We start from the raw sequence: 13,408 nt of genomic DNA, 5'->3' as shown, positions 1-13,408 counted from the left end.
AAAATAACGTGTAATAGAAATGTATTGAAAACATGCTTAACAGTTTATGACAACTAGTCAACCATTTTGCATTTAATGACTTATGCAAGGAACTAGTATAATAGGCCTATATTTTGATCAACATGACATAAAGAGTTGATAACGTAGGAAACAGCAGACAGTTGTACATTATCAATTGCATGAATGTACTGAAGCATTTGCAATTTGTATAAAATGAGAAATTGCTTTTATGATGTGCACAAGTGACAAGATGATGTGATTTCAGGTGTGATCTGAGAAATGCACCAAAGCAACTGAGATAAACTATAATACTTATTGGAGACCCTGCAGAATCACTGACCCCTATGAGTCACAGACCACATAAAAGAAAGTGTTACGAGAACACAAACTGCCTTTTTAATTTGAGTTTCATATCTGTGGGTATTTCATTAAAAAAAACTAAACTTTAAAAAAATGTAAAAAGGACATCCATGGTGAATTTGATCTAGTCACAGTGTGTGTGTGTGTGTGTGTGTGTGTGTGTGTGTGTGTGTGTGTGTGTGTGTGTGTGTGTGTGCTGCCCAGAATTTATGTCAGGTGAGTGTGGATTGCATCAATTTACTCCTGATCTTCAAAGTACAACGGCACAGGCACTTGTTGGTGGAACACTTTTGGAAAAAGTGTCAAGACACTTTGATTTCTTTTGGCCACTGATGATGGACTGTGCAGAGAAAATTGAAAATGACATTAAAAACATGTCCTTGTATGTCTCTGTAAGTCATTTATTTACTAGAGAAGCTATTGGTGAGGGATTTTCATTTCCTTAAGTAGCTAAAGCAAACACACACCTTTATGGGATGCATCATGCAAGTTACTTGGCAAAGACTGAGTATGATAAATCCCACATTAAGTGCACACAGCCTACATTTTAATCCAGATCAGTAAGCTATTTTAAGAAAAATGTATATTTAGATATAAATTAGATAGTTAGATCATCTCATTTTATAAGAAACAAGTCAAACCAGAAAGGAGTAAAGGAGTCTATACCAGAAGAGGCAAGATAAAGACAGGCAACAAAAGAAAATTCAAAAGAAAATTAATTTTGAAAGTGAGTAGAGAAGACTAGGGGCAGCTAAACTTACACGTGGTAAACTATAACTTATAAATTTAAGCCAGACAGAACATCAACCTGACCGTCCAGAACTTTTTGTCTCTCGAAATAAATTATAGACCCATCCATTGATATATAGAAATGAATTGATATCTACCTAGCTCTATCAAGCTAATCGTTTATAAATAATAAATGTTTCATCATTGCTAAACAACAATAACTTTAGCGGATTATTTAATATACCTCAATTCGTGTCGCTGTACAGCCTCCCCCTTCTGGACGCATCAGGAACAGCAGGGGCGTAAAACTGCTTGGGGCGTAGATCTACCGGCTCCAGGTCTGTAGCCTCCCCATACTCCTATTTTCCTCTGGTGGAAGGAGACAAAGACAAATATCATTCTCATATTTGAAAGTTGCTCAATGTAATTTGTCTTTCTGAGCCATGAAGCCCCTGGAGGAGGAGAAACTTTGTACCCCATAGAAAACATATGACCAAAGTCCAGTGGAGCTGAGGAGGGCAGTATAGTTTGGGCAGGTTTACTGTTAACTATAAAATGGATATTACTTTTGATATGCTATAGCAAGAGGTGATGTACAGACAGCAGAGATGAGAAGAATGTAAGTAAATAAATATATAGGCAACATTATTTGCCCATGGGATTATATTGAGATTATATTGGTTTATAAAATAAATTGCACAGGGAGGGAATAAATGTAACACTGTATTGTATAGTAAACTCATTGAATCCTTCAGCTTTGGGATACAGGTTTCCCTTTCTTTAAACGAATATGCCATCCATTTATTTTAACTCACATTCCCTTACATTTTCAGATTTTTCTGCATCATATGTCTACAAACAAAATATGACTTTGTTTTATGCAAGGTCATGTACAACCGTATGTATAAAACATAATCCAAATGAATTAACTTGCATTATAATAAATCATACATTAAAATTTATTGAAATGACACAGAGTATTCATTTCAGTTCAACTTTATTTGCACTATTTCTTTCAGAGTGAAATTCCTATAAGACTTTTTCCACATGCAGTCCATTTACACATAAAACAGCCTATTGCACTTAATGTAGCCTACATATTTTACACAATATAGCAAATGCAAATTAGACATGTCCATAATATGAACTGCAACGCTAACAACAGTTCAATCATGTAAATGTAAAAGATATTGTATTTTTAAAAACAAAAAGGAAAAACACTGTTGAAGCTCTGATCAGTTTTCCTAATGTTTTCTTCAGTGTTCGATGTTGTCGGGCTGTAAATTGGGTGAAAATATTGGTTACAAAAAGCTTTGTAGAGCAAACAGTGTGGAGATTTTTTTTTTTTTTTTTTTCGTCTTTTTATTTCATTGAATTTCAGAAATACGAAACTAGTATGTTCTCAAGACATTTAACAAACAATGCTGCAATAACTACATAAAACAATTAAAATAAATAAAAATGAAAGGGAATCACAAACAATAAATTAATTTAGCCCTGTGACGTCATCATCTGATGTCATGCGGAGGACAGTAGAAATTCGGCACAACACCGGCTACAATGTTCCTCCAAAAGCCGCTTTCAGTTTTGTTTTTAACCGCTATAGCGCTAAAAAATAGTGTACCTTTACAAATTTGCTGTTATGGTGTTCCAGTTGTTTATTAGGTGCCGATCCTTGGAATTAATACATTAAAATTATATTCTATTCTATTCTATGTAAGAAATGTCTCAGATAATTCTACTACTGTTCTTATATTGTAATGATGTGGCTCAATAGAGCATTTTGGTGTTTGTAAATAGAGGCCTGTTTTGTGGGCGGAGCCTACCTGATGGCAAAAAGTGACAGTTACAATCTATGGCTTGTTTCTGTCACAAAAAAAAAAAAAAAAGAAGGAAATTGTGAATTGAGAAAAAAAAGTTTTGTTTTGCCAGCAGAAGACAGGTTCACTTACACTAATTAGTGTAGCAATAATCTCCCGTTAGCAATGGTGTGAGGTTTTCTGACCCATACTCACTGTCAGGTTTATTGGTCAAGGATTGAACTACTGTAAATGGCCAAAATTACAGTGGCCGGACATCTTCATATTCCTTGTGGAAACACTCTGCATCTATACGCAAGAAAAGCTCAAGGCATACAATATTGACATAATTTTGTACCCATTTTCCTACACTTGTTACCACAGTTTTTCTGCCACCATAATACATGCACTACTGTAGTGATGTAACTGTCACATCTACTTTAATTGCCTGTATAATTATAATTAGTCTTTTTTAAAGGGGTCATATAATGTCATTTTTGTACAAGCTAATATGATTCTTTAGGGTCTAAATTAAAAGTTTCTAATATATTTTAATTAAAAATTATCATTAGTATTGTAAGAAAACACAAATTTTACCTGGTCAAAAACAGCTCTGTTTTCAGCACGCCGTTTCAGTGCATGTGTCTTTAAATGATAATGAGCTTTGCTCACCCCGCCCCTCTGTTCTGTTCGGACACCGTTTGTAACACAATAACACAATAACCATAACGTGTTGTTCATTGTAAACGTGGGATTATGAATTATATTGAGAACGTCATACATAGAAAACATGCCGTAATGCACCCTGAGTGTAAACCTTAGCCGCATTCATTGTGAAGCGTGCAAGCGATTTGCAAAGTGTAAGGCCCGTGAAATTGGTCCAATCTGCCGGTTCGCCAATACACGGGGAAGGTATCACGTGTTCTGTCCTTACTCGTGCAAAATATTGGTTGGTTAAATTTACAATACATTTAGTTATGTATTCTCTCGTTAATTCATCTGACTCCATAAATGAAAGGGTTTAATAATATCTATGCCTCACTAAAAGTGAGCGAATGTTTGACTATTCTGTTTAACTCTTCAATGGAAATAATATCAAAGTCAGTTAGAATAATCAAATGTAACAATTTATTATGTCAGGTAAATGTATCATGCCAGTTTCATAATCAATTCAAAGATAATCGATACAAAACATCAAATGCTCTGGAATAGAGATAAGATGCAAACCCAACATTTAAGAAATACGTTAGGCTGAGAGATCTACATCTCCCAGCCTAACGGACCCATCTGAAATACAGAAAAAGGCCTCGATCTCCCTGCTGCAATTCCTTAAATAGACAAACCTTTTACCTGGAAACATGTAACAATAGAAATTTGCATGCAGTGGTCGCATCTTCATGGGGGTGTGGGACCATTTGCTTAGAGACCACCTTCCTTTGTAAATCAGTTATCCATAAGCTCTTAAAAACCTTATTACCTTTTGTTTTATCTATCTGGATATGAGATATCTGTACCAGTCGCACTGTGACATTTTAAATAATACCAAACATGAAAATACTCTGTGATAATCATTCACATTAAACTATACATTTTCTTGGGTGATTTCAGGTGATCATTTGAGCATGAGAGAGGGGGGTGAGGGGAGAGGGAAAGAGATGTAGATTAGGATGACTCGGAGGTGAGACTTTCGTCTCGATGGTGCATGAGAGCCAGTTCAAATGCTAATCTCCAGAGAGGTCCTTTTGTCCTCTCAGGGCCTGGTCACCCCCAAAACAGACTGTTTGGAATTTCCTAATTTATCAATTCTTACAGTTTTCCCTCCTTGACTCCGTGGGTCAAATTCAAATGAGCTCCTATGGAGTCACTGATAAACGTCTGTTGTCATTCTTGAGATGTCACCCAAAAATTGTCTTTTCAATGTTAGCATCTGTAGAAGCTTGCAGAGGGCTGTGTTCACCTGTAGAACACCTGGTCTCACCAGGTGTATGTTGCTTGAGTCCAGCAGGTGGATGAATGCATTCAGGTTCTCTTCCTGTGATGCGAGCAAAGTTCGTAGAGTCAATCTGGACCTTTGTGACTTGTTCAGTTGATGTGTCATTCCTTCATGGAGAAACTTCTGCTTCTCTGGCACCTTCTCCACGATGATGATCTGACCCTTCTTGACCGATCCTGTCACCTCCAGCGGTGCGGTTGTCTGGGCAGACCTCAGTGGATGAAGGGCTTCTCCTTAGTTCACACTGCTTTGTGTGAAAAGCTTGAGACACCTGAAAAGCATCTTAAATGTCCACTTCACGATTGAGCACTTATGAACTTGAAGTCGTATGGAAATGCATGGGAACACATAATGCAACAAAACGAAATCATGTCATGTCTTATATAAAATATCATGTTCATGTCAGCAAGTGCGAATGGTACATCTGGTCTCAAATGTTTCTCAGGGTCATGTAGGATGGTCTCATTTTTAAATATCCAATTCTTCACTACCACTGTGATGTTAAATGGTAGTGGAATTTAATTATTCTTGATCTGAATTATTCAAAGGAAATGCAGCAAGAGGTCGGTGTAACCTAAATAAATAACAGCAATAATAATATTCAATATAATAATCACTTTGTTCATGAATCCTCAATAATCACTTTGTTCATGAATCCTCCAATGCAAGCCACCTATGCAGATCTAAGAAGTGACTTGGAACATGTTTAAGCATATAAGAATGGAGATTGTTCATTCATTGAATTAGTCAATGGAAATGCAGAAATCAAAATAAGTTTCAGAAATGTTTTTCTGAACTACTCAAAGGAAATCAAAATAAGTTTCAGAAATTAAAATAAACATAAGTTTCAGAATTATTCAAATGAAATGCAGAAAGCAAAATAAGCTTCAGAAATGCAGTAAGAGGTCGGTGTAAACCAAATAATCAAATAAATAGTAGGATCAATGGTTTTGTGTGTTTGTGTGAGTGTTTTTTAGAATGTCAGTGTGTGTTTTGGTCTGTGTGTGTGTGTGTGTGTGTGTGTGTGTGTCTGTGACAGAGAGTGTGTTTGAGAGTGTGTGTTGATCTGGCTAAGTCACAGTCGATGAGTTGAATTGTGAATTTTGTAATGATCCATTTTAATTATGTTTCTGTTATTAGTAGGTATGTTGAGAAATCAGGGGCCCTCTGATTTTCCAACTCCCACCAACAATCATAGAGTTTGAAATTTAATGGCAGGTCTGCCTTAGAATTTGTCTTGATTTGTGACTGTAGCCATTCAGTTGTCCATGTGTGTTGCATTAGTTGGCAGTTTGTTGTGAATAGCGTATGCTATTCTCTGTGTCTCTGTTAGACCATGATCATGGGATCAGCTTTACCATCCTCTGTGTGTGAAGCTATCTGGATCTGTTAGTCTGAAGATGGACAATAGATTTTTAGTGAAGTGACACTTTTGGACTATGTCATCTTAATCTTCTTATGATGTGTAATGTGGGAGGTGTGTGTTCAGTGTTCATGTCTAGGAGATGGGTGGAAAATAATCTATAACAACTGTGTTGCAAATTTAGTTCCAGTTCTAAACTGGGAGGCCATATTTACGTAGTGATGTACTATTGTGAGTGTGAATGGCCTCTTGAAGTGTCTTTTCACCCATCTCCCGAGGTTATGTTCTAACAATTCCGCTGTCCTGGCCTTGATCCAGGTGGGGTCCGGCCCATCCTGGCTAACGTTCTTCGAGGAATTTGCAGAAGTAAACCTGAGACATAAAACAGAGGAGAGCGAACCACAGACAGATAATTCCAATATTTCAAAAGCATTAAATTCAGACGTGTGGAATTCTTTTACTTGTTCCATTATCATGTCAATTGCAATTTTAATTCCAGATGTCACATGAAACCGAGTTTCATTGACCACGTCTGAATTGTTGCTGTTGTTTCAGTGTGTTGTGACACCTGAAGCTACTTTTTCAGTTCAGCCTTCAGTCTGCTGCATGTGCAATGCTCATTGCTTTCTCTCATTACAGCCAGATCTCTGGGTTGTCTGGTTAGCATTTTCCTGTTTATGGTGTCGTTCACACATTTTAGTTAGTGCAGATATTTTTTGACCTGCAAAAAACTGTGGTACTTCTGTCTGCTGTTTAGCATTTCACACCCTCCTTGTAAATTTAGTTCTCTGATTAGATTACATTTTAGTTGTTGCACAATTTGGTTTGCTATTACCTGTGCCACAATTCTAGCCGTGTTTTCTAACGGTGAAAAATAAAGGCATACCCCTCCGCTTTTTTGGCACTGGGTAGCACACAAATAAAATTCTGTTTTTTCTCCAATTATTATTATGCTCTGCGAGTGTAATATAATGTTTATTATAATTCAAGTTATAATATAATTATATTCTTTAACAATACAAGTCAAATTATATTGTTTTCGGTCTCTGAAGAGTCTCTCGAACAACAACGCATGGTCAAATCTCAGCTTGTTCTCATGTCAATACATTTGAATATGAAAAGGCTTTTTTGGCTCTGGGCTGATAAGATATACATTTGCTATTTCTCTTTTTTCTTTGCTAGGTTTCAAATACCTTTTCTTCTAATTTAGTCTTTTTCAATGGCCATTATAATGTTTGATTCTTCTATTTACTCTTCCTTTAGATTTTTCCGTTTATAGATAAGGAAACTATATCGCTTTGCAGTCCTTCTCCTAAGGATGCACGACACAATCACGCCAGTCTGACTTACCAAAACAGAGGTAATTGGCTAAATATCTGGAATCTGCCGTATTCACACGTACAAAATAACAGACACTTAAATAGCCCCCTTGAATGCCACCTCAGGAACTTAATTCAATCGTTTCAATTAGTAGAGGTCAAGACCACCATTAAAAGACGTTAGCCAATCAACTTACTTTTCTTAAAATGGCTTTGGTTTAGTCAAGCCCGTGGTATATCCACGTACACTTATCTAAAAGAACATTAAATTAGAACAGAGGTTATGGAACGCACCCGAATCCAGGTTGATCAAACAGCATTAGCTGATTCTGGACGGAAATTAACTCGTCCCCCTCATTCAAGTACACTTGAATCTGATATCCAGTATTAGTCGTCACTAATGTCTGGCGCAAACTTGTGGAAATATACGAATCCGGTAATCTATTTGGGAAAAATAATTGCAGAGCAATCCAGAATGAGTTCAAACGTGACAATATTTAGTTCTCTGAAGCCTTAAATCTGAAAAGGTTTTTGTTTCAGGATTAATGAGATGCGTTCACTGTTTCTGATTTTCAGATTTCTTTGTTTTGTGATTTACATTGTGGCCACATGCCAATCCTATGCTCCTGTTAGGAGACAAACAAATTCAACAAACACACTTGATATTTAATCCAGTTTACACAAGACACGTGGCCTAGCATGCATGGCATCTACAACCTTTTACCTAAGTGTTTTCTACAACACTTACAGTAAAGCAATCTTGTGTTTTTAAAGAATAAACTCAACTAGCCTATGTGCACATTTTCGTAGCACAAACAACTATAAAGTGTGTTCTAGCACAATGTGTTAAGCACAACTACAAATTTGAAAATCCAAACAGAATATGCATTGCTCAGAATAGTATCCTCAAATATTTGAATAGCTTGACATCAAAATCAGGATGCGCGCGATCATAGTTATAACGGCGCCTTTTTATACTTGTATTACCCCAGCTTGTTACAATGTTTTAGAGTTTATTCTGCCATCGTTTTTACAGACTCGCCACATTTAACAGCTCCTGTCAGTTGTGTTGGATATATTTTAGAGATTACTCTGCCATCGTTTTTACAGTCTCGCCATATCCCCAACCACCTAACAGTGATAACCAAGCAAAATTTTCTAATTTTCCCGAATTTTTGACTAGATAGCATATCAAAAACTTTAGAGGTTTACTTTTCAGAGGAACTGAAATAAGCCAAATTAAATTGAATATCTTAATTTAATTCCATCAATGTTAAAGTTTTAGCATTTAGCATTAGCCTTGAATGCAGCATGGACAATAGCATTTAGCATTAGCCTTGAGCGCAGCATGGCTTTAGCATTTAGCGTAGCCTTGAGCGTTTTGAAAGCAACATGGACAATAGCATTTAGCATTATCCTTGATATTTGAGTTTTAGCCTGTACATCATATCATCCTGTTTTCCCAAAATTTCCCTTCATAAACAATGCATTGATCTGCCTTTTTATTTATAAAATCACGTGTTTTCCAATTGTTTACAAACTTAGATTTTTTCTTTCTCTGTTTTCTGTTAGTTTGCTCATTCTCTTCACGTGTTGCTGGTTTGTTTAACAAGCCCAGATACAACAATGGCCGGAAAACATGTGGCTGATTTTAAAACTTTTTAGGCTTTACTTTTTCAGCTCTTCATCGAGTTATTAATTATTTGGAAGATGTTATTCTTATTTTAGATTTTGCTTCCTGTTGCTTAAGGCAAAACAAGGAGATCTTTAAAATCTAATCATTCTTCATCTGGCTGCCGCATCACGCTTCTAAACAAAGGGTTTTAATTCCGACCGGTAAACAATGCAAACATTTCTTCAACACTTCTAAAAATGCAAAGAAAATTGACTTACCACAACCGCGGAAGAAAGAGAAGATGTTCAAGACTCTTGTTGATATTAAAGTCCCAATACTTGCCGGAAAGGACGTTTCTCGTGAATCTGTTTTGATCTGTTTTGAGATCACGTCGAGGTCACCATTTTGTAAGGCCCGTGAAATTGGTCCAATCTGCCGGTTCGCCAATACACGGGGAAGGTATCACGTGTTCTGTCCTTACTCGTGCAAAATATTGGTTGGTTAAATTTACAATACATTTAGTTATGTATTCTCTCGTTAATTCATCTGACTCCATAAATGAAAGGGTTTAATAATATCTATGCCTCACTAAAAGTGAGTGAATGTTTGACTATTCCGTTTAACTCTTCAATGGAAATAATATCAAAGTCAGTTAGAATAATCAAATGTAACAATTTATTATGTCAGGTAAATGTATCATGCCAGTTTCATAATCAGTTCAAAGATAATCGATACAAAACATCAAATGCTCTGGAATAGAGATAAGATGCAAACCCAACATTTAAGAAATACGTTAGGCTGAGAGATCTACATCTCCCAGCCTAACGGACCCATCTGAAATACAGAAAAAGGCCTCGATCTCCCTGCTGCAATTCCTTAAATAGACAAACCTTTTACCTGGAAACATGTAACAATAGAAATTTGCATGCAGTGGTCGCATCTTCATGGGGGTGTGGGACCATTTGCTTAGAGACCACCTTCCTTTGTAAATTAGTTATCCATAAGCTCTTAAAAACCTTATTACCTTTTGTTTTATCTATCTGGATATGAGATATCTGTACCAGTCGCACTGTGACATTTTAAATGATACCAAACATGAAAATACTCTGTGATAATCATTCACATTAAACTATACATTTTCTTGGGTGATTTCAGGTGATCGTCTGAGCATGAGAGAGAGGTGAGGGGAGAGGGAAAGAGATGTAGATTAGGATGACTCGGAGGTGAGACTTTCGTCTCGATGGTGCATGAGAGCCAGTTCAAATGCTAATCTCCAGAGAGGTCCTTTTGTCCTCTCAGGGCCTGGTCACCCCCAAAACAGACTGTTTGGAATTTCCTAATTTATCAATTCTTACAAAAGATTAATATAAAGATTAATATAAAGGTCAATAAAACGTTACACTCACTTCAGTTCTTCTGGAGGTGCAGCAGGAACACGAATAGTTGGTACTGATCCTTTTTTCAGGAGCAGCTTCTTAGCAAAACCAGCTTTATACTGACCCTCGTTTGTAAAGCTGTCTGGTGAGAAATGATTCGCGCAAACATGACAGCATTGACGTTGATCGTGGGGAATATTCCCTTCGAAAACAAACTCAGCCACTGCGTCTTCAGCGGTTCGGATTTAGGAACATCAACATGACTGCTGTGTTCGTTATTACACCCAAGAACAGAACACCACGATCGCTTAGACGCCATTCTGCTCCAGCGTATCAACAATGAACGCGCCGCTGTCAATCAACCATCGTGGGAGGGGCGTCGATTTTGTGACGTCACAAAATCGAACGGCTTGATTTGAGAGAGAGGAAAACATATAAGAAGATTAAAAAAAACCACTGGATGGATTTTTATCATTTTATGATGGTTGTGTACAGGCACTGCCAACACACATTTCAGTACAATCAACTTGTAAAAGTGCATGTACCATTATATGACCCCTTTAAGGTTTCTGCACAGTTTTTAACATTTGATGCTATTAAAGACCTTTTTAAGCAACAATATTTACCTATTTTAACCCTATGTAAAATATCACGTCGGGACTGGGTACATTCATGGGTTTGTTTTAATTAAAATGTACAAAATGTCAGAATTGATTTAAGAAAATGAAACTCAAATACATAGATCAGCTTTTGCAAGAGGTGATAACAAACAATAGGATCTGCAGTGTTTAACCAGAATTCATCACACTCATCTTTACACTTGCAGAAGCAGAGAGCACACGTGTGTCTCCAAGATGTCTGTTAAAGAGCGCTTCGTCTGGAAACAAATCTGTTGTTACAGACATCTGATAAACATTTTAAAAAAGCTCTTTTACGTGCATTATAAATCATAATCACCATACATTCTTTCACTCATGACAGGAAACATCAGATTTTGTGTGCACCCATATCAAATAGTCACAAAATAATTCATAATAGGTTCATTCAAAATGTCAGTTGTTCAGTTATGTTTTCGGCTGACTGTATTGCGTATGCAGTTGTAGGAGTTCCTTTCAGTTGTAAAATGTATGTCAGGATAGTATTTGAACAAATCATGCAATGTTATTTAGAAAGTTTTGAGGCAGTAAATTGCTGGCTATTATTTAATGCCCAAAAAGCATATTTTACCTATTGTCTAACTACATGTCTAACACCCAATCCTGTTCCTGGAGACGTACCCACTGTAATGATCAAGTGCTCCTGAAGATCTTCATGAACCGCTTCAGGTGTGTTTGATCAGGGTTAGAGCTGAACATTGCAGGAATATCTCAGGAACAGGACTGGGCATCCCTGCTTTAATTAGTTATTTACTTGACATGCTGTAATATTTGCTAGAGGCGCTGTGGAGAACAGAGAGCTTAAGAGAGGAGGAGAGAATTTTCTCCACTTGTGTTAGTTTATTTTGGATGAATGACAGAGGAAGGCGTTAGCCGAACATTATCCAATTTTTTTTATTTGCTGCTCCTGTGTTTTTAGTAGATCTCTCTTGTTTTTGACTCTATGTGAATTTGTGCTGCTCTTGGTAGATTGCGTTGTCATTATGGAAATGAGCTGTGTTCTTTAATTTGCACATTTTCAGTAGTAGATCAACCGCAGAACACTTGTGATTAAAAGTATTATTCATATGTGTTATCATATTTTCTTCATATGTGTTTGTTGCTGTGACAGGTAAAATGAAGACAGTATCAGTGAAGGAGGGAGAATCTATTACTCTACACACTGGTCTTATTGAAATAAAGGGATATGATCTGATAACGTGGACGTTTAAAAAGACCATTGCTGAAATCAATAAAGGGACCAATCGGTTCTTAACACATGACACCAGTGACGAGAGATTCAAAGGCAGACTGCAGATGCATCATCAATCTGGATCTCTCATCATCAGTGACTCTGAAACCACAGACTCTGGAGTTTATCATCTGAACATGATCAGCAGCTCACACACAATTCAGAGGAACATCAGTGTTACTGTCAGTGGTGAGTAGATCAGATCTTTCAGTATCAATATCTTATTTACATCTGTGCTCTGTGAATCATTTAGAATTTAGAATCAAATCAATACATCTAATAAAGGACATCTGATAAACAAAGCATGTTAAACAAGAAATTGTTTGCAAGAAATTAGAAATTTGTAGAGGAAATTTACATAATTTCACATATTGTCTCATAGACCTTAGATGAGTGTTTCAAATATTTGTCATTAGAGAAACAGGGTTTACATATTTCAGTGAGAACAGAATCTGTCACAGAAAAGCTTCAGTGTTTTTTTTTTTTTTTTTTTTAAATGTTATGTTGGCATTTATGATTCTCTCTGAATCATATTACTATTACCAATACATATAGGGTAGTTTCGCTAGTGCTTCATGCTGTAGGTGATTCTTTTTTGACTGTTACCACCCTTTGCTTTTTTCATTGACAGAAGTAATTACAGTTATATATCAGACACATTCACACTAATGACTGTCTTTATCATTACAGTATCAGATCTTCACTCAGGTTATATAGTGCTGATGTTTATAGTGTGTGTTATAGATCAGACACATTCACACTAATGTCTGTCTTTATCATTACAGTATCAGATAAACAAACTCCAGATTCAGGTCTGTCTTCAGGTGCTGTAGCAGGGATTGTTGTTGTTCTGCTGCTGGTGTGTGCTGCTGCTGGTGTGATTTACCATCGCTGGAGGATCTCTAAACTAAAAAGACCTACGGGTAAGTATCACCCACAGTTCACATAATTTGGAAATAAAACTGAG

General features: G+C 36.6%; 2 protein-coding genes across 4 annotated transcripts in view; one reads left to right on the top strand and one right to left on the bottom strand.

Annotated features, from left to right (window-relative positions):
- Positions 1–13,408, bottom strand: part of LOC311085716 (uncharacterized protein) — a 194,439-nt gene that overhangs the window by 117,451 nt on the left and 63,580 nt on the right. The gene's annotated exons all lie outside the window — the stretch shown is intronic.
- The window catches only part of LOC311085712 (muscle M-line assembly protein unc-89-like), a 44,981-nt gene that overhangs the window by 29,283 nt on the left and 2,290 nt on the right, over positions 1–13,408 (top strand). For all 3 annotated transcript variants that reach the window (XM_084118288.1, XM_084118286.1, XM_084118287.1), the window contains 2 exons: positions 12,322–12,630; positions 13,227–13,364. In XM_084118288.1, the coding sequence (XP_083974414.1) occupies positions 12,322–12,630; positions 13,227–13,364 (447 nt within the window). The remainder of the gene's footprint in view (positions 1–12,321; positions 12,631–13,226; positions 13,365–13,408) is intronic.

Source organism: Abramis brama (assembly GCF_963993115.1).
Source record: "Abramis brama genome assembly, chromosome: 6".
NCBI lineage: Eukaryota > Metazoa > Chordata > Actinopteri > Cypriniformes > Leuciscidae > Abramis > Abramis brama.
This window is presented reverse-complemented; position numbering and strand designations above follow the sequence as displayed.